This window comes from Polistes fuscatus, unplaced genomic scaffold, assembly GCF_010416935.1.
Source record: "Polistes fuscatus isolate 324 unplaced genomic scaffold, CU_Pfus_HIC Scaffold3, whole genome shotgun sequence".
NCBI lineage: Eukaryota > Metazoa > Arthropoda > Insecta > Hymenoptera > Vespidae > Polistes > Polistes fuscatus.
The window spans coordinates 12012395-12037136 of NW_025113107.1; the positions used below are offsets into that span (position 1 = coordinate 12012395).

The window sequence follows — 24742 nt, forward strand, 5'->3', positions numbered from 1 at the left end:
ATAGGTAATAATAAATGTATTAAATTTAAACACCTTTCCTGTTTCTCTTTCACCTATATAAAACTTAATAATAATAATAATAATAATAATAATAATAATAATAATAATAATAATAATAATAGTAAGCAAACGAGGAAACCGAAGTGTCGCTGATTATCTAACAAGAAGATAAACACAAAACATAATTTAAGTAGTGCCCAGAATGAAAGCAAGAAAAGAAAAGGAAAGAAAAAAAACCAGAGAGAGAGAGAGAAAGAGAAAGAAAGGGATAGAACTATGTTGACTTTTTCGCGCGTTATGTTTTGTTTATACTTTGAAAGGCATCTGTGAAATATTATCTGGATGTTATTACAAAGCGATTCATGCGTGTGTTCTTACGTTGACATATTTATTAGAATTAATATCAGTTTGAGGAAGAATAGTCGTATCAAAATCTTAAGGAAGAGGAAGAAGGGGAGGAGGAGGAAAGGAGGAGGAGGATGAGGAATCGTTGGATAGATATTTCTTCAAAATCGACACATTCGTTGCACAAAACGGACATTTTTTTTACCGTTGGGGAGAAGGGGGGGAATTATTACATGCACTACTGGAATTCAATTTAATACACAGGTACAAAGACCACCCACTTAATAATAAAAATTACTATATCTGTCACGTGTCATTCGAGACTTACATACGTGATTTAAGAAGGAACGTAAATGATGTTGTATGTAAAAAGAAAAAAAAAAAAAGAGAAAAAAAGGAAAAATAAAATATTAACAAAAAGAAAAAAATAATAGGAAAAAAACAAAAGGGGAATATCATAATAACGCAAAGATTTTTGTATAGAGAACAATAATAATAATAATAATAATAATAATAATAAATATAATAAGAATAATAATAGCAATATTAATAATAATAATATTAAAATAATAATAATAATAAGCAATTCATGCTTATAATGAATTATTTAGTTTTGTGTTAAATAAATGTGAGAGGAGGAATATTCTCTCGGAAGAAAAGGAAATAAACAAATATATGGACGAATAGAGAGAAAGATAGAGAAAAAAAACCCAGTTATTGATCTTTCGTCGAAGAAGCAGTAGTATACGTGAATACGGCGTGCTGTTTTTCTTCTTGCGTTTGATCCTTGTCACCCCAACCCCAAACATCGTGTGTACCATCTCCACTCTTGAGTACCCGCGATTTAACCATATCTTGCGAGACACTTTTTAGGTCATAGGCCCAGCCTATTTTCGCAAAGAAATCAATAAACGCGGTCGTCAGGTTCAGCCTGTAATTACCTAACTCGCTTGTTTTGTAATCCCATGGGAATACGTGATGATAATTGTGCCAACCTTCGCCCATTGCCATTAATGCTACTCCTTTGTTTTCCGACGGATTGATGTATCTAAAAAAAAAAAAAAGAAACAAGAAAATAATAATAATTTGTTGACAATTATTTAAATCACATTTGTTGGATTCAATCACAATTAATGTTAAATCCATGGGTATATAATCTTATGTTCAATGTTTTTAAGCAAGGAGACTAAACTAAACTTTGCGTGATAGATTCATGATGAAACTCTTTGCTATTGGTTGGCGATTGATATTTTCATGTAATACAATAGTATTTAATACGTTCCTATATATTGATCACGTCCCAATCACGTGTATATTTGTTTAGCTCTCCTAAACTCGACACGTTTAATAATGCTAAGAATTGTAACTAACTTGTCGTAAGGTTTATTTCCGAAAAGATGAGCAGCAGAGTTAACCAGCCACGTCATGTTTAAAGTGAAGACGTAACGAAATACAACAGGAATGAAATAAGAGTTGAGGAAAGATTCGTTCCACAAGTACATCGGTATTAAACTTGGCAGGACAAAACACAACGTAGGCATCAATACGAAGTAATATCTGAAACATTAAAATCCATTGTTAATAATAACCGTATTCGTTTAAATGTATTATTCTCGTATTTCTGTAGAAATGTATGTAAAAAATAATATAACAAGGTTGTATATATGTACTTCTTTTGAAATGCAACGATGGGATCGCTCTTAAGATCGCTCAAATCAATTCCTTGGCCTTTTTTCTTAACGTCCGGATGTTTCCTGAGAAGTAACCAACCGATGTGAGAAAAGAAGAAACCTCTTTTCGCGTTATGTGGATCGGCATCAGTTTCGCTGAATTTATGGTGAACTCTGTGGTCTCTTGCCCAATCGATAGCCGCATCCTGATGCACAAACAAACAAAAACAAAGATTAATTTTTTAATCACTTTGATACGTTAAATACGATTGAAAAGATATTTTATTTGTTGTTGTTTTAAATATATTTCTCTATATGATATCGCCGTAGACTGATAGCAGACGAAAGATATGAAATACGTGTAGAAATAAATCTCATTTTATTACATGTATTAATTAATTATTTATTTGTGATAATAGGATATCTTAGGGGGATTACTTCGCGATGATAAGTATATATAATTTGTACCAAATATTACTCTTTTTGTGTATGTGTGTGTGTGTGTGTTTTTTTTTAAATAATAATTTATCAAAGAATATTTAAAAAAAATAATATTTCTCTGTAACTTACTTGGAAGGCTATAGTGTTGAATATCATAAGAATTAATCGGAGTTGCCACGTTGCTTTATATGATCTATGTGCCCATAATCTGTGAGCTCCCGCTGTAATACCAATTCCAGAGCATATGTAGAGTAGAATTGCTGAAAAAACAAATATATGTTGATAAATGCATATATATACTTTTATTTTGAAATTTTATAACATGTTGAAATATTTTTGCATAATCGTAAAAAAAATTCTTATAAAGGAGAGAGAAAGAGAGAGAGAGAGAGAGAGAGAGAGAGACAAGTGATTATTTGTTAAAACTATAATATATTCATTTTTATTACGCACAATCGGAATTTTTAATCGATTAAAAAGAAAACAACATTAGCTAACAAAAAATGAGAATAATATTATCCTTTAAAAAAAACTAATATAATTAATAATAAATAATTAAATAGTAATCAATTAATAAACGAATCAACGCGGTCGTTGGAATCATCATATGCACAAATGGGATAAATAATTATTATTAATAAATGAAATTAATCGGATAAAAGAATACTGCGATATACAAATAATACACGAGAATTTTTAACGTATACTTTAATGGATAATAAAATTTGTCAAAATAATTATTGTTAGTTATTAAAATTTGCTTATACTTACCAAAAAGCGTGGTCAATAATTTGGCGGATGTGAATATGAGATAGAACCCATAAAGAGCACCAATGTGAAGACCGGCAAATATTGTGACATTTCTCCAAACTATACGTCTCCTATATTTTTCTTTTTCCTTAGGCAAATCAACCACTGGCTGATCGTCCAATTTTTCTCCTTCGAATAAAACCCCAGTTGTTGGGTTGCTCGTAATATTCGGCGCCATAATTGAATTTATTATTCCTAATATGAAACAAACAAATAATTATATATTTCAAAAAAATTATATTGTGTATAAGATTGACGAGAAAAGAAAAAGAAAAAAATTCAAGTTAATATAATATAAAGAGAATTATTAATTAATTAATTACAATAATTAGGTTTAGCAAAAATTTATTATTCATTCATCGAGTATTCGACAATTATTGAAAAATAAAATCTCATGCTAATTTTCATTTAACCTCGTTTAGATTTTATTATATATTATTAATACGTAACTGGAACGATGTGTGTGCTTTACAAAAAAATAATTACATATTTTAGTTTATAATTTTTACGCGTACATATACATATGCATATACAATGTTTCAAAGAATATTTTTACGAATTAGTTAATTTTCAGTTTTAAACTGAAGTAAAGTTAAAATAATTTAAGATAATCATTGAAGATTATAGAATTGCTAAATATAATAATTAGTTACAAAGTGTTCAGGAAACATATATTTGAATACACGTATATATGCATTTAAAGATATGAACACAACATTTATTTTATATTAGAATACATTATGTTAAAATGCAAGAAGAAGTTTTTACGCGTATCACGTGTCCCCCACCACCAAGTGTGTATAATGCACATACACTTTCGATTTAAAAACGTGTCATTAAGTTATCTCTTACTCGTTAGCCTGTTGCATTCGTAGGAAAAATGAAAGAAAAATGACACGAAAAAAGAAAAAGTAAGAAAGATAGAAAGCTTCAAATGTTATTGATCCCCCTCCCCACACCCCCCAAAAAAAATCAAAAAGAAGCTAACCACAAACAATACAAAATTTTGAAAGACTTGGATGGTTGGTGAGGAGGGGGGTCTGAAGGGGGGTAATTTCTTGGGTGATATTCTTATTGAAAGTTGTGCTAATATTTTTTAAACAATAATTCACGATAGGTTCCTGTCACTTTCGATTCGTCATTATCTTCTTTCTTCTTCTTTTTTTTACCGACAATCGATGAAAATTAAGGATACACCACGGAATTCAATTAATAATCTCGCAAATTATAATTAATTTTAAAACGATCTTAGAAATGAAATAAATCGTTTAAAAACATTAATGGGAGGGAGAAGGGGGAACAGGGGAGAGGGAAGAAAAGTATGGATAGAAAACAGAAGAATGTTACGACGTTGATCGTAATTGTTGATAATTGACACACATCGGAGACAACAAATTTGATTAGCATCAAAATTAAAAAAAAAAAAAGACATCAGAGTAGTATTGTTTCGTATCTTGCACAACAAAGAAAAACACACACACACACACACACACACACACACACCCCTCCGCGTTTTATAATTTTGTAATACTTTGAAAATCATTAAGAATTCACCAAAAGTATATGTGTCGTATCGTTTCTTTCTTTATCATTAAATCTGTTTCCTCGTAAATTAGGTTTCTTCCCTTTCTATTCCTTTCATTCTTCCTGTTTCAAGGAACTTTATAAAGTTTACATATTATGGCGATAACTATGACGAAGTACCTCGTAATAAACTGGCAAATATTCCAGAAGGTACCACCACCTCACGTTTACGAATTGTAAGGGTGGACGAACGAAAAACAACCCTTTCTGTGTTACCACGCGATTTCTACTCGATGATCCTGCCGACCCACTCTGCTAAAATGCCAGGAGTTTGCGCACATCTATGATTCCAACGCCCCCCAACTCCACACCTACCCCTTCTTCCCCCCCTTTTCTGTCTTTCCACCAAACATGAGTGAGTGAGTGAGTGAGAGAGAAAGAGAGGGATGTGATCAAATTATATTATTCACGTAGTTAGAGTACATATCGATCGAAATCGAAAAATTTCGTCTGTATATCGAAATCGAAAACACGATGTGAAATCCATTTGTTAGAAATAATTTAAAGAAAAAAAAAAAAAAAAAAAAAAAGAGAAATATCCATATGCATAGGATTTACAAGGATCTGCGATTATATAAAAATATTTTGTTTTTTGTTTATAGAAATGTTATGCATTTTGAACATTTTTGTTTTTAAAATTTATTAAATCTATTTAAAAGCTATGTCAGTTTTTTGAAAAGAAAAATATTTACAAAAAAAAAAAATAATAAATAATTGTAATATTTTTACTCTCTGAATAATATAATATTCATCGTTATTGATGACCTCCTCCTTTTTTCTCGAGCGTCATGATAATTTTTTTATTGAGATTTATTGATTTTATTTTATTTTTTTTAGAGTAATTAACTTTTGGAATCGAGATTAAAATAGAAAAAAAAAAAAAGAGTTCGAAGCATCGACAACTGCTTTTTTATTAAACGTTAATAGATTTCATTTATTTAATATAGTAAATTTATAAATATTAATATTAATATATACGTTTAAGTTTTCGTATTATGATCAGAGATCATCACTATCGTGAAAATAATTAATATTTTCTTTTGTTTCTTTTTATTATTCAAGAATGTTTTAGTCACTTTCGACACGTTTAATTAAATAAAACAATCCCAGAGGAATAAGTTGAATTTTAAGATTATTTTCAAAGTTTTTAGAGAAAGGGCTAAAATTTTTAAGGCGATTTCTTTTCATTTATTTCTAACTGAATCGAAGGGGGATGATGTTATTCATTAAAATTCTTTGAAAAATCAAATAACGACTACACTTTAAATGTACAGGGTGGTCCGTAATTTATGATTCAAACGAGTCAGGAAAGATTCCATTATCGTTGAAAAAAAATTAAATAGAAATCGAGGATAACTCAAAACTGCGTGGGTGCGATGGTGGTGTGATTTTTGTTTTTAGAGATAAAAACATGTTATTTATAAAAATTAGTCAGTATAATATCGCCCACTTAAATAATTATTGATTTTACTACGGGAACCTTGGCTACATCTATTTTTCAACAAAATACAGTTAATTGTTACCAATGCTTTACTGCTAATAGAATTGAAACTAAGGCACGCAAGGCTAACGCAGTGAATATATAAATAGTAAAAATGAAACTAATAAACTTGGAAATCATAATCTTTGTATTCATAGTTATCTATCGGTTTACTCTATTATAATAAGGAACATGATAGTTAATATTCTAATAGCGTAAACATGGCTTGACATTCCTGTATGTCCTATTTAAAAATAGATATAGAAATATTTTCTTATAACGAAACTATGTTATTCGTCAGTTAATGTCATGGGATTGGATACTTTTCATTGATAATTTATTTGAAAACCGTAACAATCATCTAACGAGATTTATTGTTATATTCTTTGGATTATTTTTTTTTTTTTTTAAATATACGAATTCGGTGCCCCCCCCTACTCCCTCTCCTATTTGTATCATAAAATTTCGGACCACCCTGTAAGTATGGTGTATATGGTGATATCTCGTCAGAATAATAATAACGAGACGTCTAGGCGCAGACTCGACGTCATTGAATAGTCTTCTCACCCTTCTCAACCCTTTTTTCCAGAGGGTGAACCTAACCAGTGTCACTTTCGAAAGTTCTCTTGGACGATCAGCTGACTCTTTCTCTCTCTCTCTCTCTATGCTTACTTCTTTGTCCTTGTTTATCGAACCGAGTTCTTTTCTTTGACGTTCTCATGAGCGATTTATTTTTTTTATTCTTTTTCCCTTCCTCCACCTGCTCCTTAATTTTTTTTCTTTCAACGTAACTATCGTATTACATCTCGTATATTCTCTATGTTACTCGATCGATAACATATATATATATATATACGTATATTATTTTTCTTCTTCTATTTTTTTTCAAATTAATTATAAATGTAGTTCGTTGTTCGTTAAAACGACTAAAAATGTTCTATTTTTATTTCTATTAAATATTATATTGCAAATAATGTTACATTAATATTTTGACGTAGCATCTCATCTCCCCTATGAATAATAATTATATTAAAGAATATAAAAAAATGTTCTCACACGCGAAAACAATTTGTTATTGGTATATTTGTTTTGTTGATTGGTATTTTTGATGATTATTATTATTTTGTATAATCGTATGTTGTTTTATCTCGCCAATATCTTTATTTGAAATTCAATCGTTTAAAATCAAAGATCACGTGAGGAAGAATTGAGAAAGGGTGGGGTAGAGGGATTAACGTACGGTTCCGTATAAAAAGTCAATCAAGACTGTATGTTTTATGTAAATATTTAATGTTATTTACGATTAAAGTGGAAATGACAAGCAAGGTCAAGGATTTGTAAAATTGCTGCATTGATGATTGTACGATTATACTTGGCAAACGTTCGTAAGATGGAAACAAAAATATAAGACGCTGAGCAGAGTAAGAGAGTATGGGAGAAAGAATGATTGACTGACTGAGTTAGTGTGTGTGCATACGTGTGAATGTGTGTGTGAGAGAGAAAGAGAATGTCAATGACAAGGTTATCTATGGACCTTGCAACGTGCTAGTTATGTAACAAGACAACTGGAACACGTTGGTTATTGTAGTATATAATACTGCAATCGAACTTTTAATTAACGATCAAATTTGAACAGTTGTATTATTTATATATATTATCGATTGGAGGAATTATTTTCTTAGAAATAATTTCACACGTATAATGACAATGCAGGTTTTGGTTATCTACTTGTGTACGTTTAATTAATAATTTCGACAGATTTTTTGTGTTCGTCATATTTAGAATTTATTAATATTATAATAATATTAATTATAATAAATTAATTGTTTATCACGCGTCCAAAAATAAATATTATTTTTAATTCAAATTAATTATATATAATTATATTCATATATTATTATTATAATATTATTTATTATATAATAAATATTTTTTTTTCTACTTTTTTTCTTTTAATGCAAATTCAACGAATGAAATTTAAGAACTAATGATAATTCATTTTAATCTTAATCCGTATGTTCACCTTCACGAGAGGTGAAGAAACGTTTCTTCGAAAGATGACGTTCACTATTATTCCATTCTACTCTAATAATCTTGATGTCAATGAATATACAACTTGACAATCTTCTTCGGGAAATGACGAAGAATGGCTTCGAACTGAGTACTCGTTTAAAAGAGAAATTGCAAACAGTATATATGTATATGTGCTATAACTCATCTGTTACATACACACACACACACGCGTTACGTATACATATATACATATACATAACTCTTTCGAAAAGTTCATGATAATTGAATGACAGCAATATTCGTAATGATTCATTTCAACGAATTGAGCGTAAGATCATAATAATAATCTTGACTTTTAAATTTCATAAATATAATTTCAAAATAATATTACCAAGAAATACTAATAAGTTCAAATAACAAACGGAGGAAGATATTAACGTTGGTCATTTTTCAATTTGTTTCGATTGCCTTATTACAATCTCATTTTAAGAAATGACAACAAAATTATTAGGAGACAGAGAGACAAATAGTTATTATTAGATTAAAAAGAAGAAAAAATAAACTCCTTTGAAGTGAAATAAAAAATATAAACAATTCTATGGAAATACGAAGTAAATAATAAATTTATTAAACGTTTTGAAAAATAATTATTTTGGAACTTATTAAAAAAAAAAGAAAATTATATTCTCATAATGCAATATTCAACAGAGAGCTTTGAATAAATAATATGTATATATATATACACATATATTTTAAGTCCTTGTCTATTATTAAACACAGAATTATGTAACAACAAATCTAGAATATGAATTTGATTAACATTAACCGTAGACGTTAATAAAGAAACCGTGATTGACGCGAAGAAAGAGAGAGAGAGAGAGAGAGAGCAAGAGAAAAACAAAACGAATATGTAATAAAAAATTTAAAAATATTGATCGACGTGACCATCGATCAATCCGATAAAATATCTAATAAAAAAATGTATATACACGTACAAATAAATAATATAAGTAAAGATTGATTTTAACCTAAGTGACAGATAACTAATAACTATAAAAAAAAATAAAAAGAAAAAATAAAAAAAACAATAAGAAAAGAAAGTACACGTTGATGGATTTAAAAAGAACCGATAAAAGATGATAATAGTAAGTAGTAGTATAAGATACGGTTAGGAGAACACGATGGTCTCACCCGAGGTGGCGCGAACCAATCGCGTGGCTTCCTGCAACTCTCGCCACTCGTTGTAACGAATGGGAAAGCAGAAAGAGCAACAGACGAGACATCACACGAGAGTCTGCTGCGTTCCGATTCTAACGTTCCTAGGTATGGCGCGATATAAGTATTCGAGTGGTGGGGGAACACGTACCACAATGAAAAAGAAAGAAAGAAAGAAAGAAAGAAAGAAAGGAAGGAAGGAAGGAAGAAAGAGATAGACAGAGAGAGAGAGGGAAATATGGCGTGCACGGTTCACGCATGCGCATTACTCAATTTACCAAAGCGCACGTGGCAAACGATGGGAACGCGGGCTTCGAACTTATTTTTTAACTGTACTACTCTAACGTTGTTACCAACCAAAAAGATTGGACATAAATTGATCGGTTCCTTTTTAGATTGCTTATTTGCTTCTTTTTCTTTTCTTTTCTTATTCTTCTTTATTATAGGACTCGTCGTTACTTTTATTGCTTACTCTAGACGTTTGATGATATTTATGAACACTTCAAATTAAACGTTTCGAAGAGTTGAGAGTTTAAAAAAAAAAAAAAAGAACGCTTTATAACAAAATTCAAAATTACTTTTCTTTTTAATTTATTTTTCCTATCATGAAATGTAATTCCTCAATTTTCTTTTCGTTCTTTATTTTTGCTTAACTTACAATTAGGATTCTTTTTCGTATTCGGTGCACGTATCACACGCGATACACGTGTGTGCTGCTGCATATATACGTGGTGGTTATCTGTAGGTTACAAAAATGATGCAACATTTGCAAATAACTTGTATAAGGAGTATAAAATTATTCTAGGAAGATCATGATCACGCCATACTTGATATCCGCGCGCATATTTTTCGTTCGTATGATCAATGATCATTTTTTTATCTTTACAGGAATTTAAACTTTGAGTTTTAAAGATTTATATACCCGTTTAGAGCGTTTGTAAATAATGAATACTTATATATTATTTAACTAATTAACAATGTACACTTTTGATTTATGAATATATTCATTTGCGTAGAAAATAAATATTATTGAAAACTCTTTTCATCAGTACATTCGAATGGAATTTTAAAACAATCCTGACGGACGAATGAAGAATCGGTTTTCATCGTCATTATTGTCTATAGTGCAATAACCATAGAAAAATAGAAAGAGAGAGAATAGTCATGGATTTAATCGATACGAAGAACGTATCCTCGTAAATTCACCAGCCAGCCACATATGCGCGGGCGCGCGCGCGCGCACGAGTCACATTACCACGTGAATATCGCGTGGATGTGCGCACACACATGTATCACGCGTCCATGACAATACACCGTGACTAAAAAACCCGTTTAATCCTTCGCATTGTACTGATTATTTACGTATAACTTTTTTTATATGTTATAAATAACATATATGAAATATTTAATGAGATGCATGTAAAAACATAATAGATATTTAAGATATTTACATCACAATACAATATAATACATTGCACACACATACATTGCATACATATGTGTAATCTTATGTGACCAAACGTATTAATTATAATTATTTATTCGTTATATTATTCAATTGTTCTTTTTTTTATATTTAATTTTAATTATGAATGTCAGTGAAGAGTTAGCGACAAAAAAAAGTTAATATCTGAATAGTTACCCGGGGTCAAATCTTGGACTGTTGAATACTTTTACTTTTTTGTATTTTATGAGCGGCATTGATGATAAGATACAACACATAAATTATTCCATTTTCAGATGCAAACGAATAAACAATAAAAAATTTCTTGTATTTTGTTTTGTTTTATTAATACCACAACGATGTATCTTTTTAATCAACTATATGCACAAGTACATGCTTTTTCTTGGATTGGTTTATTATTGAAAATTGACTTTTATGACGTTAAGTAGATAACGAAAGTTTTATTAGAATATTGGTAAAAATATATTTGTTTAGGTACTGCAACAACAATAAAATATTTATGTGTATTAAGTTGAAATGGTTAATAATATTGTAGTATTATGTCATTAAGAATAGAATTATGTGATTTTAGTATTCGTAATAAATTAGTATGTTTACTCTGTTGCTTTTTTTTTTCTTATTTTATGACTTACGATACTGCTCCAACTAATGAAAACCTTTTGTCGGGGAACTGACAAAACTTTACGAAGGACATCACATTACGAAGAAAACATTTCCGATCGATAAGTAACACATGGAAAAAAACCTTTTATTTTAGTTTCGTATTTCACACCTTCTTCTTTTGCACGATTACAAGAGGAATAAAAAAAAAAAGAAAAGAAAAAAAAAAAGAACAAAATTAAAGTTAAATATAAATAGTAAAATAAAATCAATCCTAAAATCAATATTTGGTTTTATTTTTTGGTATGGTCAACTGTTATAATAATTATTTCGGCACAATTATTAAAGAAATTTATTTCAAACATAATAAATATGAAATAAAATAATTGACGTAATTTTTCCTTTATTGTTCTATTATAATACAATAAAGTTATTTTCTCTTCTACAGTTACCCCGGAAGTTATTTGCAAATAACTTTCGCCTCTGACGACACTAGAAATTATTACAACGTTAAGGCGTTATATAAAAATATTTTATTTATATATAATATAAATATAACGCGTTAACGCGCGTTTTATTTATATAAATAGCAATGAATCGTTATTTTTGTTCAAGAACGTTGACATAAAATGCCTGACACTTGCTAACAATAAGTAATACTGTGATATTTCTTTCTATTTTTTTTTTATCTAGATGCATAAATATATAGATTAAGCATATCTATCGAAAGGAAAAATTCTGTTTTACATTAATTAAAATTTGAAGGAATATCTAAAAGTTTACACACGTAGTTCACTAAACGTGTATTAAAAATATTTTTTATAAAAAATAAAAATATGAAAAAAAAAAAATATATATATATACGTATATAAAAGGTACAATCGAATTCATAATACAATTCTTAAACATCGGAATTAGTTTTATGCTAGTACGAACACGGTAAACATGTTAAAATTCTATAAGTTAAACTCGTGAAATTTGAACGATAATTTTAAAAGAAGTAAAAATTTTACCGGTGACAGGAAAATAGGCTTAAAAATTTTTTGTAATCTATCGCTTAAAACATAAAAGCGTATTATACAATCATTCTTGGCCGATTATTACTATTATTATGCTCGCACATCTATTTGAAAGTGGGCTATAAAATGAAAGTAGGATGAACTTTGAAATCCGTTACAAAAGGAAAAAAAAAGCAAGTAAAAAAAATTCATAAATATGCAATAGTCTTTCGAATTTGTTTGTTTGTTCATAAAGTACATATTTTTTATCTAATTATGAATAAAGAATTAAGGAAGAAAAGAACAAAAAAAATAACAATTCGTTTTCGAAATAATAATTTATCTGGATGAAATTTAAGATACTGGCATATAATAATATACTATATAATATATCAGTCCCGTTTCTACATTTTTCAAAACTCTAAGCTTAATGAAAAAGCGAGGCACCCGGAAAATAAATAACATTTATGGAAATTTTAAATAGAAAAAAATATCTTGTTAATTAATTAATTAAATCAAAGGAAAAAAACAAAAGTTATGCACATAAATACGAATTTATATATATATATATTAGACTGTGCCAAATAAATCGACTATTTTTTTTTTTTTCGGTCCCATATCAAAATTTCGTTGAGAGTGACGAAAAAAAAATTGTGTCAAAATTTGAGCCCTCTATCTTCATTTTTCAGTTAGCGCTCGCTAAAATAAGAATTTTCGCCAAAAAAAGTTTTTTTTCACTTATTTTTTGGTTATAGACAATTCAATATACCAAATATAAAAAAACCCTTGGTATGGTTTTGTAGGAAATTAAATTCTCTACAAAGATGATTTTTTATCGAACTTAAAAAGTCAACAGCTTTTTTTTTATAGCTGATTAAATTACATTTCGTTCTATAATTTTCATTTTTAATTATTGATGAACACTTATTAAACTTCTTCCTAACGAAAAGAACATACTAATGCAATTTTTCTAGGAATATTTATGATCTAAAAAAATAGTTTTTATGCCGTAATGAATGTAAATACTGTTGAGTAATTTATATTCTTTACTTTTAAAATAATGAATTACATGTCAATTCTATTTTTTTTTGTTTTTCACCTTATTGATTCAAAATTTGGTGAAATTTTTCTGTTTACAGTGAGAATTGAACAAACCAATGATTGTATAAAAAATCATTAGTATTTTAATAGAAATAGAAAATTACTAAAAACGAAATATCTTAAAAACTTTTAATAAATTAAAAAAATGATATGCTAATCTAAAAAAAGAAGCTGCATCAACTAAATTTCTTAGACATCTCTGGTACTTGGCCGAAGATCTTGTGGCATTATCATTCTTCGATGAAAGAATTCCATCGGCCATCAAGATAAAAATGGTTCAAGCAATAAAAAATCGACAGAGTACAACAGAAAATACGAGAAAGTTATGTTTGAAACAAGAAGATTTAAAATCATTCGGCTCAAAAGATATAAGTGATTTTGTTACTCAAAAGTCGATGGTTTTATTCGAGAAGTTCGGTTTATCTACAAGTTTTCTTGATTTACCTGTAGATCAATGGGAATTCGATGACGAGTACAAGGCATCTTTAAAAATTGTTCGATCGATAAAAGTTGTAAATGATATTGCCGAAAGAGCTGTAGCGTTAATTGATAAATATAATGATAGTCTCACTTGTGATGAAGAACAAAAACAGTTTTTATTACAAGTTGTTGCTGAGCATCGCTAAAAATATCCCAATTGTAACAAACGAAATTTATGTGAGTAATATGTTTACTCGAATCTCATAACTGATTTTAAAATAATTCAAGTAAAGATCTTATTAGTTTCATTTATATATAACAAGATTAAAAGTGTGTCTATCATAATTATATTAATGTTTATTTAAAAAATGTAAGCTCTTTAAAACTAGTAAAACATATGAATAAAGACAATAATAAAGATTAGCATATCATTTTTTTAATTTATTAAAATTTTTTAAGATATTTCGTTTTTAGTAATTTTCTATTTTTATTAAAATACTAATGATTTTTTATACAATCATTGGTTTGTTCAATTCTCACTGTAAACAGAAAAATTTCACCGAATTTTGAATCAATAAGGTGAAAAACAAAAAAAAATAGAATTGACATGTAATTCATTATTTTAAAAGTAAAGAATATAAATTACTCAACAGTATTTACATTCATTACGGCATAAAAACTATTTTTTTAGATCATAAATATTCCTAGAAAAATTGCATTAGTATGTTCTTTTCGTTAGGAAGAAGTTTAATAAGTGTTCATCAATAATTAAAAATGAAAATTATAGAACGAAATGTAATTTAATCAGCTATAAAAAAAAAGCTGTTGACTTTTTAAGTTCGATAAAAAATCATCTTTGTAGAGAATTTAATTTCCTACAAAACCATACCAAGGGTTTTTTTATATTTGGTATATTGAATTGTCTATAACCAAAAAATAAGTGAAAAAAAACTTTTTTTGGCGAAAATTCTTATTTTAGCGAGCGCTAACTGAAAAATGAAGATAGAGGGCTCAAATTTTGACACAATTTTTTTTTCGTCACTCTCAACGAAATTTTGATATGGGACCGAAAAAAAAAAATAGTCGATTTATTTGGCACAGTCTAATATATATATGTAATGACAAAAGTTAAAGTTGTAATGTTAAAAGCTAAACCGTATTATCACTACTACCACAATTTTAAATACATCGAATCATTTTAATCATATTGGTATGTACGATGATTTTAATAAATGCATATAGCAACAATAATTATTCGACGTAACCATGTAGTTAGTGCACTTATTCATGTGGAAATGTATCAGTAGATAGCATTAACCTTCTGTATACTGTAACGTGATAATAAAAATAAACATTTAAATATTTTTTCTCTATATTTTAGTTTTAATACTACATTCTTTTTTCTTGTTTTTTTAATAATAAAATATCAAAGGTGGGTTGAAAAGTTTTCAACATGAGCTGAGTAATATTTATCATGGAAATAACATATATTTCAAATAAGAAATGAAAGTCTAGTGAATAAAAGAGATTTTTTGTTGTTAAGTATTAAATAAAATACTTTAACACTACTTGCTAATTACATTTTTTATAATAAATAGAATATTTTATTTTCAAAAATGTAAAATAAAATAGTTATTTACTATTTACGATTTAAAATAGTATATTGCCAGAGTTTGATTCTTAAACCTCGATATATATATATATATATATAAAAATATATAAAGAAATATTTATTCCATATATTTTTTGTTCATTAAAAGTTGATTTGATCAAAGAAGAAATTCTTTCAATGTTAGTCTATAAACCTTTCAACTTTATATTTGCATTTGTTGTTATATTAACACAGAATGAAATAATTTACATTTTCGTATAAGTGAATTGTAAATGTTTAGAATAATTAAATAAGTATAAGTTCAATTTTATTATAATCACGATGATTCAAAAGATCTATTTCACCATCCCAGACCTATTTTCACTGTTTCACTTACGAAATATCAATGCTAATGTATTCCATATCTTATGAACATTAAGCATATAAACAGATGTTATTTTAAACAAATTTTACAATAATTATAATTTTAGATGTTAGTTTTCAAAGATCCATTGTATAAAGAATACCATCAATTGAATATTTTAATAATAATTACAAAAAAGAACATATGTATATATATTTTATACATCTGTTTTATTATTCTATTCCCAAATACTGCATTGTTATTGTTTTATTTTTTTTAATTTGATTTATCGAAAGAAATGGAATTCATTATTAGAATATTATATATCGATCATCGATTGGTTATTACGTTTATAATAATATCGTGAAAATGTCAAGAAGTTAATCAGTAGCAAAAAGAAACCCGATTGAATTTGCATTAATTATGAAAAAACAAATGTTTTCTTATTCGAAGAACTTAATGATTTTTATAATAAAATTTGAACACATATATATATGTTTTTTCACCCTCCCTTTTTATGGGAGTCCCTTCGAGCCGCTTTTCTACGAAACACCTTACACCTATCCAATATTATTACAAAAAAATATATCAGTTTTTAATCTAAGTTTGTCAGTATTTTTTTAAGGTACCAGATAAGACGTAAGAACCGGTGACAATAAAAAAAACGTCTCCGATATTTCGATAGGTACCGTTTAATAATTTTATTTAATTAAGAAAATCGAAACTTTTCAACATACTTTCGTAAACTTAATCTATTTTTAATTAAAAAGGATTAAAATGTTATTTTCATTTCTCATGATTAATTACAAAAGTGTAAATGGTAAATTAATTTTACGAAGATAAGTAAAATTTGAAATATAATAGTCAATCCTTTCTTTAATTGTCGTATTATCATTTCGAGAAATGACTCTGCACAATAGTCCTTCAATTTGATTAGTAAAACCAAAAACGTATAACATACGTATGTATTTGTCCTATGATAATGTTGTATTGTAATATACAAATTTTATAACAATATTCTGGATTTTGATATCTACGTAAACAACCCGAATAATTATTTCTTATTGAAAATCAAAATTGATATCTTATTAAAAAAAATTACTAAATAAAATTGCTAAATTTAATTATTTTAAAAACCGAAATACTATTTTTTACATTAAAAATTCCAATATACGTATTCTATAAAACATAATAGAAAACAATAAATGGAAGATTAAGCGGTCCCGTAGGGCCCTGAAATATTAAAAGGTTCCGAAATTCGTAAAATGTCTTTTCATATTAGATTTCGAAGAAAATTACGTTTTTTTCTTAATGTTTACTTAATTTGTGGTATAAATACATTTTAATTGGTACATTCTAAAATCTACTGGCTTCAATTGATTTACCTTATTGGTTATTGATATTAAAAAGAAAACAAAAAATACAATACTCCAATTACATAGATTGTATTATAAATCATTTCATTTATAAATAAAAGAAAAAAAGAAATACGCTAAATACATCCAATTGACACACAGTATATCCGTTTACGTTATATTTATATATATATATATATATACATAAATATAATAATGTATAATACATTGCTTGTCGGCCACCATATAACTTGGCCACGTAACCTCTACGTACACATAATCGCTATTTGTATTCTGACCATTATATTACAATAGGAACAAGAAGAGTGATATATATGTATATATATGTATATGTGTATGATATATGCGCGCGCGCGTCTCCTGGTGTGTTTAGTTAATATAATACATATATATACATACCCTAAGCGAATAATATACGTGCCAGTACTGCACGTTTGTCCTTCGATCGTGTTCCTAGTTTGCCCGGTTTTTTGTCTGTTATTATTATTTTTTTTTTTTTTACTATAACGTACTTATTAGAAGTATTTCTCCCTGGTTTAACCAGCCCTCCCCCTTCTCTCCTTGCCCCTGCCCGTCACCTTATAACTGTCCCTCTGTCCCTCTCTCTCTTTCTCTTTTTCTTCCCCTTTTTTCGTCCCATCACATCCTCGATTTCATCGGCAGGTTAAACGACCGAACCCCATCGATGATAATTGCCAGGATTGGCAAGCATCAGAATAAGGAGAGAAGGGGGGAAGAGACAAAGAGAGGAAGTGCAGATTGATCGCGAAATTTAACGATAAGCGTGAGAGGGTAGAGGGTAGTGGGAAGAGGAAGGGGGGGTTAGGTAGGTAGGTAGGTAGGTTAGGGAATCTCTGTTAGTATGATTTGAATATTTTATTCATTTTCCTTCTCCCGAAACAGCAGTAGCAAAAAACAACTGACCACCTTTTTGATCACGTTGAAATCGTAAATTTCTACCGGCGAAATGGGATCGAACTGATTAATATCAAAACAGAAAGAGATAGAGACAGATTGGAAACAGGAGACGATAGATATGTCAAAAAGGATGTGAATTTGGAAGGACGAAGATAGTGATGGATGATACGTGACAATATTCACGGCGTGAATAAATATATTCGCGTAATGTAAGAAGAAGAAACATTTTAGTGTAAGAATAAAAATATAATACTAGAGAGAGAGAGATAGTTTGGATTTGATTAATTTAAAATAGACTCACCTGGTAGGTTCCTTTCTGCCTTATAGTCCGCCTTCCGGTAACCGTAAACGGTGTACGAATTTAATTTATTCTTTTTCTTTTTTCTGGGGTTTTTTTTTATCAACGAGCCGCGGTTTGTCTTTCCTTTATTTTCTCTCTCTTTCAGTTAGAAGTCACGCACGAAGAGAAAAGGTTCATGCGTGTGGTGGTGGTCGGTTTTTGCTTGTTTGTTTCGTCTGAAATAGGTTTCTTTCCTCTGTCTTTTCTCTGCTTTTCAAGTTTTACTCGATAAGTGTAAAGTTTAAGGAGGTAGTAGTAGTTGACGACAATGATGTCCTGTTGTACAGGTTCTCTGTCTAACTTTTTCTTTCTCCTTTCTTTCTCTCGTTCTCGCTCTCACTTATTCGGTCTCGTTCGACGTCAATGAATGCAAAGATACGATGCAACAACGCCGTAGAAACTGAGATGCTGTCTACACGCGGCAACGGTTAAATATAACTCGTTGACCGGTGTGGCGCTGCGATCGCCGCGCGCAACTCCATCTCGTGATATTTGAAAAAAATAAAAAATAAAAAGTTTTCTGTATAATTAGTTTTTAATTTATAAATTAACAATATGTATAAGTTTAAGTTTTAATTAAGTTTAAGTTAATAATAAGTAGTAAACAAAATTAACAATACAAACATTTTTTTAAATTAATTTAAATTTAAATTAACGATAAGTTCAAAAAATTAAAGAAAAATTTTATTACAGTTTGACAAAAATTTTATCCGATGAAGAGAAAAAAGCACATTTTTCGCAAACGAAAATAGAAAAAAAACTACGTATTGTTAAACAATAGAAGAATGCAAATTTGAAGACATTTAGAAAATTAGAAGACATTTGAATACAATGCTTAGAATATATGCTTTATTTAATTAAGACACTTATTATTAGAGAATTAAGTTTCCCAGAAAATCATATTTTTTTTTAATTTTTTTATATAAGCAAATGAACATAAGTACATAAGTACTAGTTATCCGTGTAGATAATACATATAAGAAAAAGAACTTACTCATTTTTATTTTGGCCGATCGAATGTCTTACGATTTTCTTACATAATAAGATACAGCATTTTAAAGATAACAAGAGCAAAGCACGTTCGTTATGCATGTTACTACTGTGATTATGGTATTTTTTTTCATACGTACTATTGTATTTAATAATATGTAACATTTTAGTCAAATATTATAATCAATAAATTTCTTAGATAAATTTCTTAAATCCGCGTGTACAAGTAAATGTGTTGATTTATTATACATAATGATTTAGTCCTACCAAAAATTTAAATAAAAAAAGGTTTACAGTTGGAAAGGTAGAACGTCCAATTTTGTTTCATCCGTTTCCTCGGTGTTTTTTGTATTAACAATATTTTCAGTTGATATCTTACGTGTGTCGATCGGTATTATAGATTTTTTTTTAGATATACCGACAAACGATACCCAGGAAACCTTTTTTGACATGCTATTGGTTGATCGTTTACGTACGGATGATGAACGTGTTGCAGACGAACGACCCTTCACAATTGTTGATACGTTAGATGATGGTTCGTTAGATTTCTTCTTAATTGTCATAACATTATCGCTATTTTTCTGCGCCAAATTAGAATAATCGATTAGGTAAGGAGTCGTGATAACTGGTTTATTCGAATTAATAGCATAGGGTTGATAGGAATGGTCATTATGATGGTGACCTTGATAACGAAGATGATGATGATTAGAATGATCATTAGGATTATGAGAAGGAGGAGGAGGAAGAGAAGGAGAATGATGATGATCAAGTTGATGATGATGACGATGAGGATAATGAAAATGTATATGAGGCATATGAGGAATAAAATGATGTTCTCGAAATCCGCGAACTATGCTCTCTTGCATTTGCTTCCTCTTATTCCAAATTCTTTCGAATATACCAATGGAAACAGCTGTTATTAAGCCAACTATCAATATTAAAAAAGCTGAGTATACGTCGGCAAGTCTTGCACTGTTAAAAGTAGTCGGTGCTTTGCACGTTGGCATTTCCGGTAACATTCTCTCAGCTATTCTACGAAGTACACCGTGTTCTTGTATACGTAGAATACTGCAATAATCAAATATGTAGTATGACTTATTTTTCTTAATGTTCTTTCAATGAAACATCGATCACGTTCATGGTTACCTCAAATTGATAATTTTTTTATACGGACAAGTATTGGCCATTGGTAAAGCGACAAGGGTAAACGTCTGAGGCAAAGGAAGTTCCTTAAGCGTACATCTTTCTTGAATAAACGTTGTACGCAAAGCACGACGTGCTAAAGTTGCGCTAACAAAAAATCCATAACGTTCCTGTGAGGCTTTCATAAGGCCAGTTGTCGCACTCAAACGAGATTCACGACTGTTGAATGCTTTTATGTATAGTTGACGAAGATTACTGTCGTTAACGTTCTACGAGAATTATAATAACACAGAAAAAAAAGAATAAGAAAAAATGTCGATTATTCGTAAAATAAATTCTTACCCGAATATATTCGTCGTCCGTGATACTGTATCCTAATTTAAAATTATTAAATAAAAGATCAGTGATCGATCTTATTCCACTAGCTTGTACAGATAATATGGATGTTATGAAACCAGCGTATGCGTTGTAAGTGACCAATGCAAATATTAGACTAAAAAGTAAGAGAATTTTTCCTGACGGACTTTTTGGTATCCAAGGTGATCCTGTGTAGAATAATGTAAACGATATATACAAATAAACTACATTAATAATTCTTAACAAAATCAGAATTGGTAATCAGACGGTTACGAAACCTTGCATACACATGACACTCATACACCAAAGTGCTGCTTCACCAAGTCCAACATTTTTTTCTTCCTCGGGGTGTAAAGTTCTTTTGGCTACATAAATGATAGTACCCATTGAAAGTAAAATGAGAAAATATGTAGCTGCTACGCAACCAAGTAATCGATCATTGAATGGTTGGAGAAATATGTCTCTCATGGTACCAGTTTCCAAGGGATGATAATAAACGTTTCTCCTGCAATTAATATAATCGAATAAATTGTCCAGTTTTAAAAAAGTGTAATAGTAGATTTTAGTTACGAACATATATCGAATAAGAGGATGACTAAACGTCATATCTTCCAATCTTTCATCATTGATGGTTATGTATCCTAATCCAGCATCAACATTGCCAGTTACCACGTCACCGAGAAGATTGCTCCAGACTTTGTTTGTCAGGGTACCGAGTTTATCATGAGCTATCAAATCCATACTGCAACGGAAGACAAATAAATACTTTTTTTATTAGATAATAAATGTCACATTTGTTAAAAAATTATATAATATTTTCTTTTTAAATTACAAATATATATATATTTAGAAAATGTTATTCAAAATTAAAACAAATTATAATTGGAAGGTAGAATGAAAAAATACGCGCAAGAAGATTAAGTTTTATATATATTTTCTTTTTGGTTTACCTAGCATTTAACTCGTGGGTTACAGAATTAGCAAAATCAAGAAGAGGTGCTATATCATTGACCTCAAACTCGTTGGTAATGTCCGTTTGACCATCATTGGTACCATTTAAGACGCCAAATATGATTGGCCAACCTTTGAAATCCTTTCTCAGTTTAACGCTCATTGGATTCTTTAATAAAACTATACCCGGACACCAAGAGCCAAGGGAATAAACGACGAGACTTGAATTGTCGTTGTTACGAATTTTGTAAACGTGCAAAAAATGATAACACATCGTTCGATTTTCCCGAGTAATGTAATCCAGGTTCATCATTCTATCGGGATTTTGTCGTTCTGTTAAATTCCGAAAGTTGACTGGTTGACCATAATGTCGAAGACTCGAACACGTTCTGTTAAAATCAAAACATTTATTGTAACATAATATTATTCTTTTATTTTTTATTTATTCACAAACAATTATCGTAAGAGAAAAGGATTATTTTTTCATTGAATTAATTATGTCGTACTTTAGATAATTATTTTTGAACGATCGTATTAAAAAAGTACAGAATGAAAATGGTTTAGGATTGGTTTAAGGGTAGGAGAGTAAGAAGGAGATAATAGGAATTATTCCAATGGGAATAATTTATCTGTGTATGCTTGACTCGTAAAAAAGACATAAAAGCAATTAACCTTGACTCCTTTTAATGGCCATAGCAAATTTAGAATTTCTAACCTGTTTCGATACTTCAATGTCAATTCCCTCATAACATCCTGTGAATGTAAAGAAGTTGCAACCACGACATCACTGTCGATACCTATATTGAGATCCTTCAAAACACCATCGATGGTGGTATCTGTGTTTCTAGCCGTAATCATGAACCAAGAAACGTAATAGTTGAATAATAATTTTTGCGATGCCTACAAAATAAGTTGGACGATTTACGATAGGATATATAAATTCGATTTTATTTAATTTTGCTATTTATTAGATTAATATTTTTAATCAATTAGATGTGAGATTTACGAGCATAATCGTTACGAAGAAATGATAATATTTTGCGGAAAAAGTAATTATCATTTGCTATTTAACCAGTTAATTGTTAAAGTGCATATTTAAATTATGGTCGTAAAAATGAAACGATGATATAAATACCTATTCAAAATGTTCATATAGATTTTGATCATTCTAGTTCTAGAAATTGATAAATAATATTTAAAAAATATTGATCAAATAAATGCCAACATTTTTGTGATAAATTTAATTATTGTTTCAAGATATGTACCACTTGTAATACGTTATTCGGGGAAGTAAAGTTGAATCCATCCAAAAGTACTATAGAACCAATTCGATGTCGTCTTATGGTAAGTGCTACCGGTATATTTGGATTTGTTGCTGATTGAATAGACACGCTTATTCCACTTTCAGCAAGGCATGCCATTAAAGGTCGAGCATATCTCATGACACAGTCTGCATTCGTGTATTTATATCGAGATTAATTTTGATATAGTTGTTAGATATTATCATACGTATGAATAAAAATATCTTTATATTTTAAGAATGAATTTATAATAAAAATAAATGAAAAATAAATCTCGAAAGAAAAGAATATGACGAAATAATGAGGAAAATGATTTTTAATTTATGGAAATTGAATTTTTTTTAATTGATCGAAATAAATCCTTGAATTTGTTACTACAGTATTATATCTATTTTCCAGACTGTCGAAAAAAAAAAAGAATTCTTCCAGACGCGATTAGTAATTTCACATTAATTTTATCTAATAACCTTCTTTAACCGTCTTAATCTAATAACCCTCTTTTATCGGAGAATAACGTGATGGTTTATCATTTGATTAATCGGACTATAAATATATATATATATATATCGGCTCATTATAAATTTTTCCACGTGAAATTCAATAAATTTCCTCAGACGCGGAAGTGCAAAGTGTTAAATGGAAACTTTTGTTTGTTCTTATAAGAACTAAGTTTGCATTATACTCACTCTTGGGACTGAGATTATCAAAAAGGACTATCTGATCCCATGATCTCCATTTAGTATACTCGATTATTAATTGTAACGTTAATGGCGATGGCATAACACAAATGTTTGCGAAGACGTAGGAAAAAGTCACAAGCATTAACAAAATAATCTTCATTTTTTTTGGTTCTTTCTTTCTTTTACTTTTTAACCTTTTTTGTTTTTATTTTTATTGATTTTATTTCTTCGAAAACTCTTCTTTAACAAAACGACGACCACACGTTAACCAGAAGAAAAATCGAACTCTCTTAGCGAAATCTGTTTCGTTTAACGTTGTACACGTGTATATACATGGGTTAGATACAACCAATCATTTACTTTCGTTCTCAGCTGCCCATCAAAATTAATAATTTCGCTTAGCGTGTGTTGTTCTAAAATTGGAGATTAAACCGATGGATAAATTACACTTTTTCGCAGATAGGTCGTAGTTTATCGATAATTTTTAAGACAAACTTTTGCAATATTTATCTCACTTTAAACTTATTCAGAGATTCGTATTAATCGTATTAATAAACGTGTATATGATCATTATTTTTCTTTTGTTTTT

The 24742-nt window shown here is 29.0% G+C and overlaps 2 protein-coding genes across 5 annotated transcripts; both read right to left on the reverse strand.

Moving 5' to 3' along the window:
* Positions 1–300: 300 nt before the first annotated feature.
* On the reverse strand, positions 301–19163 carry LOC122519855 (acyl-CoA Delta-9 desaturase-like). Of its 4 annotated transcripts, none has more exons than XM_043639609.1 (6): positions 18693–19163; positions 3228–3461; positions 2586–2716; positions 2016–2221; positions 1717–1902; positions 301–1393 (listed from the first exon to the last, which is right to left on the reverse strand). In XM_043639609.1, exons 2-6 carry the CDS (start codon positions 3442–3444, stop codon positions 1060–1062), a joined length of 1074 nt encoding a protein of 357 aa, XP_043495544.1. In that variant the 5' UTR covers positions 3445–3461; positions 18693–19163; the 3' UTR covers positions 301–1059. The 4 variants fall into 4 exon arrangements, with proteins under 4 accessions (XP_043495544.1, XP_043495546.1, XP_043495545.1 ...); XM_043639611.1 differs by lacking the exon at positions 18693–19163 and adding an exon at positions 9535–9631; XM_043639610.1 differs by lacking the exon at positions 18693–19163 and adding an exon at positions 4971–5105.
* A 741-nt stretch (positions 19164–19904) lies between these two features.
* Positions 19905–24313, reverse strand: LOC122519852. Its single transcript, XM_043639603.1, has 9 exons — positions 24160–24313; positions 23438–23622; positions 22888–23072; positions 22172–22561; positions 21796–21963; positions 21500–21726; positions 21207–21409; positions 20868–21133; positions 19905–20789 (listed from the first exon to the last, which is right to left on the reverse strand). Exons 1-9 carry the CDS (start codon positions 24311–24313, stop codon positions 20012–20014), a joined length of 2556 nt encoding a protein of 851 aa, XP_043495538.1. The 3' UTR covers positions 19905–20011.
* Between the last annotated feature and the right edge of the window lie 429 nt (positions 24314–24742).